A 7,897-nucleotide genomic window follows, 5' to 3' on the forward strand; every position below is an offset into this window, starting at 1 on the left:
GGAAAAGGAAGAAAAAAAAGAAAACAAAAGAAAAAGGAAGAAAACAACAGAAGAAAAACAAAGGAAGAAGAAAAAAAGAAAGAAGAAAAAAAGGAAAACACAAGAAAAACAAACAGAAGAAAAAAATAAAAGAAAACAAAAAACAGAAGAAAAACAAAGGAAGAAGAAAAAACAAAAGAAAACAAAAAAACAAACAGAAGAAAAAAACAAAAAAAAGGAAAACACAAGAAAAAAGAAAAAGGAAAAAGAAAGAAAAAAGAAAACAAAAGAAAACACAAGAAAAACAAACAGAAGAAAAAAACAGAAGAAAAAAGGAAAAAGGAAAAAAGGAAGGAAAAAACAGAAGAAAAACAAAGGAAGAAGAAAAAAAGAAAGAAGAAAAAAAAGGAGGAAGAAGAAAAAAGGAAGAAGAAAAAAAGAAAGAAGAAAAACAAAGGAAGAAGAAAAACAAAGGAAGAAGAAAAACAAAGGAAGAAGAAAAAAAGAAAGAAGAAAAAAAAGGAAGAAGAAAAAAAGAAAGAAGAAAAACAAAGGAGGAAGAAAAAAAGGAAGAAGAAAAACAAAGGAAGAAGAAAAACAAAGGAAGAAGAAAAACAAGAAAGAAGAAAAAAAAGGAAGAAGAAAAAAAGAAAGAAGAAAGAAAGAAGAAAAAGGAAGAAGAAAAAAAGGAAGAAGAAAAAAAGAAAGAAGAAAGCAAGAAGAAAGAAAAAGGAAGAAGAAAAAACAAGAAAGAAAAAGGAAGAAGAAAAAAATGAAAACCAAATGAAAACCAAAAGAAAGAAGAAAGAAAAAGGAAGAAGAAAAAAAGAAGAAGAAAGGAAGAAGAAAGGAAGAAGAAGAAAGAAAGAAAAAAGAAAAAGGAAGAAGAAGAAAGAAAGAAAGAAGAAAGAGGAAGAAGAAAGGAAGAAGAAGAAGAAAAAAAGAATTTTTACTTAAAGAATCTTATTTTTTAATTCCTCCTCCTCTATGTCCCCTTAATCTTATTTTTTAATTCCTTTATACTTAAAGAATTTTTACTACATGCAGGAGTGACATATGGCGGACGATAGAACCGAGCCGCTTAGGGATCCGGAGGCTGAACGTTATTTAATGGGCATCATCAACAACGAGATTCCTTATGTGCCGGGCTCAGAATATGAGCAACAAGAGGATGTAGTCTCTTCTTTTCTGAACCTTGACGGTGGAACAAAGATTGTCGATGATCAAGAAGGTGAAGGAACGGACATTGTCGACGGAGGTCAACCGTCAACAACCGACGATCTCGAATTGCAAGTAGCAACCACCTCCGGCGAGGTATATATATACATTGAGCCTCTGGTGATACAAACTTACTGAAATGTGAATACATATGTATTAACGCGCGCGACTCTCTTTCTTTTTTTAGCCCTCCGGATCGAGTACGACAAAGCGTGGCAAATCCAAGGCGATGAAAACAGGAGAAACATATGCCATTGAGTTTGTCAGTGAAACCGGCAAGCCCCTACAGCACACCTCAAAGTTTATCAACCAATGCGGAGTCGTTGTTAGAGACAACGTCCCGATCACCGTCCAGGAATGGAAGGAGCCAAAGAAGGCACGTCTTGGTTTCAGTTTTGTCGACAAGAGAACGAAAAAGGATTGCGGGAGAAAGCTTATGGAACATTTCATTCTACCTCTGGAATACAACAAAGTCGATGAATTCGGTAACGAGGTTCCGGGTGGACGTCAGAGGAGGAGGCTAGTTAAAGAGTTCGCTCTTCAGAAGATGGGCGAAGCATTCCGGAACTTCAAGAAAAATTTAACCCGTGACTATGTCAACAAGGGCAAGACTCCGGATTTCAATGGACAACATGAGAAACTGAAAGATGATTGGCCAGAATTTGTGAGGCAAAAGCAATCGGAGCATTTCAAGGAAATATCGAAAAAAAATAAGGATAATGCGAGTAAGAAAAAGTTCCATCATATTATGGGGCCAGGAGGATACCGCCTTTCGGAGCCTAGGTGCAGAAGATGGAGGAGGACCTGAGGGTGCGAGGAATCCCTCTAGGTACAGAGGGATGGGACCCAAGGGCCAAAAGCTGGTGGTACGGGCATGGGGGATCACTAGACCCGGAGACAGGGGTGTGTGTTCACCGGCAGAGACAGTTTGCTCCCACCCAAGCCCTTATTGACGCAATGACCCAAGCTCAAGAGGGCTTGATCAAGTTTAACAGAGAGAAAGACGCACTGACAACAGCCCTCGGGAATGATGAACACGGAGGACGTGTACGAGGCAAAGGCAAAGTTCCGTGGAAAGTAGGGTTTTCCCAAGACAATGACCCGTACTGTTACAGAAGCCGTAAGAGAAAGACGGACCGGGATGCAGATCTTATGACGAAGTTTGCATCGGAACTCCATGAGTTGAAGAAGACCGTGCATGAACTAGTGAATGAAAAATCGGCTGCAGGGCCGCATGAAGATCATGAAGCGGATCGCGGAAGCCAGCAGCGGAGAAGCAGCGTGGCTTCCACGGATGCCCCGCCTGGTGCTAGTGCACCGATGATCGAGATTCGTGCACCGGAGCCTCACTACCCCGTGGATGATGTAAAGGAGATGAAAGAATGTGATCTGCATTATCCCGTGGGGAACGTTTCCACGAAGGTAGCTAGCGGCAGTGCTTTACCCTGTACACCTGGAGCACTCCACCACAACAACCCCATTGCATATGGCTATGCTCGTGTCACGGTGGAAGACATAGTCCAAGGGTTTGAGGACCTGGAGATTGACAAACCTACACCCGAAGGGGAGAGAAGACTTGGAGATGTCAAGCGCCAGTTCATTCTATGGAAAAAGAAGTACATAGTGTTTCCAGGCGAGGCGCCAAGGCTAGCAAGTCCACCCCCCTCCGATGGTGGTGGTGGTGGTGGTGGCGGTGGTGGCGGTGGTGGTGGTCGTGGTGGTTCACCTACACCTCCTTCACGCCATTCGACGCCGTCCCCCGATCCACAACCTCCGGCGGGTACGACGCCCCCCAATCCTCCTCCGGCGGGTACGACGCCCCCCAATCCACCTCCGGCGAAGAAGCAGAAGCAGGCGGACAGCAAGGAAACCCGCTCCTGGACTATTAACCCGGACCCTTATGTACCTAAGACCACAAGGGTACCAGAGCCATCACTGAAGCCTCTCCTCCCAAGGCCTGGGGAACTTAGTGAAGCTGAAACCAAATTGGCCGCGTCTGCTGATTATGAGAAATGGAAGGCGGATATGAAGGCGAAAAAAGAGCCTGAGCCCAAGCAAGTATTCACTGAGAAGCAAAAGAAGTGGGCTAAGGATTTTTTGACGACACCGTCCCAAGCCGAGCTGAATATGCCTGACGACTATGGACATGAACTTCGTAGGCAAGCAAAAATATTGAAGGAGGAGAAAGAAGAAAGTAAAAAAAGCGGGAAACAAGTTGACCAGCTCGGGATGCAGAAGAAACAATCGATCCCCCTGCTCATAGTGAAAGCCGGTCCGGAAGAGGACCCCGAGATCATAGCAGCTGCGGCAGCACTTGGATTGACTATAGCGAGTGCCATGAAACAAGCGTCCGAGATGGGTTTGACTCTTCGTGCCTTCTTAGGCCTTGAGGATGCGCCAGTATGTGAGATAGCATTACAATATGTGCGGAATGGGCCTCTCGTCGAGCCTGCGCGGGAAAAGAGTCTACCACCACAAATGCGAAATCTGCTACGTTGGTACAAGCAATTCATAACATGGGCCGACAAAGAATATATTTATGCGGATGTTACAGATGAGCATCACACCAAACGGTACTCTGTAGAAGTTCATATGAGTGAATTGTTCCAGCTGTTCAATCTGTGCGACCTCGACAAATCTATGCTGAGTTGCTACGTTCTGTAAGTGATTTATTTCTACCTCATCTCGTTCTTCATTGCCTGCACTATATATATATATATTGTCCTAACTATATTGTTGCGTACGCTATTATGCAGATTGAAGATTTGGGAATGCAAAATAAGAAACATCCATGATGTTGGGTTCATTGACCCACATATCGTTAATGGACATGTGTTACAACATCACCCCGAAGACGTGGAGAAAGACTTGTACAAGTTTCTTAGAAAGCATCAACTCAAAAGTCATATTCTATTTCCTTACCATTTTGGGTGAGTGTTTCTCTCTTGTGCCCATTCTCTTTTGTTTACTCTTTGCATGGTATGTCTAATCGATGAGTTATGCATGACTGTGCATGCAACGTGTCCACAGGTTCCACTGGATTCTGCTAAATATTGAACTTCACACCTTCAGAGTTCTAATCATGGACTCTATGGATTCGGATCCAAAGCGTTGGGCCGACATGAGAAAAATGCTGCAAAAGTAATTATTTTCAATCATTTGAGCTCTATATCGATTGGTCTCTTTCGTTCATTTCCTAATATCAAGTAACTAATAACTCCCTTGTTCATTTAATTTTCTTTGCCCTGTAGGGTTTGGAGACGGTTCTCAGAAGAAATTGTCGGTGAATTCAAACATGAGCTAGATTTCAGAAGGTTAGTTAATGTGGATAAGCAGCCACCGGGGACCAATCTATGTGGATACTATGTTTGTGAGAACATCCGGAGACACACCTCTGAGCGGAAGGCATCGGATAGCGTGCGGAACGCGACGGATAACTTGCGGAGGAGGCTTAGTCCAGAAGCTCGCTTCCGACCAATTCAAGAAGAATTAGCAGGATTTTTCATGAGGGAAGTCATCAATCCTAAAGGATAACACTATACCGAGGACGAAGAAATTTATATGCATACCCGAGATTGAAACTTGTACGAAGTTGTATATGGTCATCCATCCTAATTGTGTATGGAAACTTGTTCGAAGTTGTATATGGTCACCCGAGATTGAATATATATTATATATTCCTCTTGAATTCTTCTTGTTTGAAATTTCATATGCATGTATATAGTAGCGTAGAATATGTGTACTGAAACTTTATCAGAATTAAAATAAAACACAAAATATAATATAAAAGAAATAAAACACTCCAAACTAAAAAGAAACCAGGTTTAGGGGGGCTAAAACCCTAAACCTGCGGAGGAGGCCTTTAGTCCCGGTTGGCCACAAGAACCGGGACTAAAGGTCCTCCGCCCCGACGGACCACGGGCGCCCACGTGGACGGGCCTTTAGTCCCGGTCAGCCACAAGAACCGGGACTAAAGCCTTTAGTCGCGGTCCGTAAGAGGCGCGACTAAGGGGGAGGGGGGTCTTTAGTCACGCATATTTAGTCCCGGTTGCACAGCCAGGACTAAAGGCTGTTGCGAACCGGGACTAAAGGGCTTTTTTCTACCAGTGGCCGGTGAAGGTTTCCCCGCTATGTACAAGTCCATGTGCATTTTAAACAGTCCATCTTGGGATTGCAAGCCAGCGTTTTATTCTATCACTACTAAGGTGCTAATCTGTTGTATATATTGGTCTTTATGAGACAGGCAGAGCTCTATTCATCGTTCATTGGGGTATGAGTAGACATCTAAAACATATATATATTTATAAATATGGAATTGTTCGTGCTGCGAATTATTTTCTGGAGTGATAACAACCTTCATACAATGATGCCTTATCACCCTGAAGAGAGTGAACATCGTCTATCGAATATACACCTTCGGCTCGCTCCAGTGTTTGTAGTCGTCGCTAGGTGGTCAACGGACCTGGATGTATTTTTTATTTTTGATGATCTTTGTAATACTTTGACAGTTGATAAATAGATTGAAATTTTTCTCGCACACACACAACTATGTTCCGGTTTTCCTTGTAAGGGCAAACTATGACACTTGTAAACACAGAGGTAAATCCGTGACCCTTCAGACATTGGTGTCAATTGTCACCTATGTTGATCAGCGGATCAAGAGCCTTGATCAGATTGATATACTGCAGGACATATATGTAGCAAAAGTATATTTGTCCTCACCGGTCCATGCTGCTTTACTGCCTCGGAATGAGGTACCTTGCTACATTTTTAGGCACAATTCTACCATGGATCCTGTTTATGTGCAGAGACCAGAGATAACGTACGCCACGATATGTCGTCGTTCCCTCGATATGCCGGGTTTCCTGAACTCATGCCATACCTGGAACAGAGTGATGAGGCAGCAGAGCATAACAGAGTGAGTGGAGGCAACCATCTCGATCGACGTGGTATATATCCAAGGAGCAAGCGATGGACATGTTGTGAACTTGCTGACCGACCTGAGGGTGCAAGCATAATGCCAGCTGAGGGACGCGATCGACCACCGCACGAGTCGACCACCAACCGAGTAACTGGCCAATGACGTGGATCAAATCGACGGTCGACGCATGCATGCATGCAGTGCATGGCGTGATCAGCCGACGGAGTTTTAATTCGCCATCTGCAAATTCGGCGCGCCAAATGAGCCGGTCTCTCCTTGTCTCGCTTCACTGCGCCGATCGACGGCCGACCACCACCACCAATGGAGCATTCAACCAGATCATCCATCGAGCTGTGCCGTGCCGACCAATGCGGAGCGGAGGCCTATATAAGTCATGCGTCGCCAGTTGCATCCATCCATCGAGCTGCTACTTCACGCCAGCAGGCAGCTCAGTTCATAGAGGAGACTCAAACATGGCAGCTCCGAGAGCATTCTTCCTCGGCGTCTGCGCCGTGCTGCTGGCGGCCACCGTCGCCAACGCCGAGGCGGCGTCCGTGGTGGTCGGCCTGGCCAAGTGCGCCGGCTGCACCAGGAAGGACATGAAGGCCGAGGAAGCCTTCAAGCGTCTCCGGGTGGCGATCAAGTGCAGGAACGTCCACGGCGAGTACGAGAGCAAGGCGGTGGGCGGCCTCGACCGCACCGGCGCCTTCAGCGTGCCCCTGGCCACCGACCTCCACGGTGCCGACTGCGTCGCGCAGCTCCACAGCGCCGCCTCCAACGCGCCGTGCCCCGGCCAGGAGCCGTCCAAGATCGTGCCGCTGTCCGAGGGCACCACCACCTTCGGCGTCGTCGCCGGCGCCAAGACCACCGCCACGCCGTCGGTGGCGTCCCCGGAGTGCGCGTCGGCCTTCTGCCCCTCGACCACGCACAACATCGGGAAGAAGCCCCGCGGCGGCGGCCACCACAAGAAGAAGCACAACCCGCACAAGCCGGAGACCAAGGCCCTGCCGTAAACAGAACTCCATCCGACTCCATTGAAATCCCCATGATTTCGTTCTGTCACCGTGTGCTATTTACGATTTCAGTGTCTGCAGAACTCAGCAGAGTTCAGAATAACACGATTATAAGAAGGACAGACGGATCTGCGTGTGTCACGGTGTATCCTTCTTACCAGTGTTTGTAATATCAGTGTGATTTTTCTACGGGAAACAAGAAGTTATCGTAATAAATCAAGTAATATATCCGGTTTTGATGGTTCAGGGTTGAAACTTAGCCGGTTTAGAGTTTAGGGTTGAATCTTATAGATAAACCAAAGAGATCAGAGCTATAATATGGTACTTACAGGGCTTCCAAACGCGGCCAGCAAGTCATGAACATGACAAACAAACGATTAAGATTACAACGGGGGAACACAAAGTCATTACTACAAGTCATGAACATGACAAACAAACGACATCATACCTGGAGCAACATTATCCAAAAAGCACCCCCAGTAATGAACTCCATATAAGATGAGAAGATAGCATAGTGCACAATGAACAAGAACCACGTAGTGAGCAACCAGCAGGGTCGCACATTCAAATTTAAGGAGAGATTAGGTGTCTGCTGCTGAATGCATCCTGAACTCTGACGGATCAAGGTATGACATATCAGTTCAAGAAACCCCAACATATGAGTTTAGGCCTACCAAGTGCATCACTGTAGCTACAGAGAATTTCTGCATGGCGTATGATATCGAGGGAGCTTCGCAAAAGTTTCTTCATGCCATTCTGTAATGGA

The 7,897-nt window shown here is 45.6% G+C and overlaps 1 protein-coding gene across 1 annotated transcript; it reads left to right on the forward strand.

Annotated features, from left to right (window-relative positions):
- The first annotated feature begins 6,534 nt into the window (after positions 1-6,534).
- On the forward strand, positions 6,535-7,347 carry LOC141041500 (uncharacterized). The gene has a single exon (XM_073507772.1). It carries the CDS (start codon positions 6,592-6,594, stop codon positions 7,129-7,131), a length of 540 nt encoding a protein of 179 aa, XP_073363873.1. The 5' UTR covers positions 6,535-6,591; the 3' UTR covers positions 7,132-7,347.
- Positions 7,348-7,897: the final 550 nt, after the last annotated feature.

The sequence above is a fragment of the Aegilops tauschii genome, chromosome 2 (genome assembly GCF_002575655.3).
Source record: "Aegilops tauschii subsp. strangulata cultivar AL8/78 chromosome 2, Aet v6.0, whole genome shotgun sequence".
Classification (NCBI taxonomy): domain Eukaryota; kingdom Viridiplantae; phylum Streptophyta; class Magnoliopsida; order Poales; family Poaceae; genus Aegilops; species Aegilops tauschii.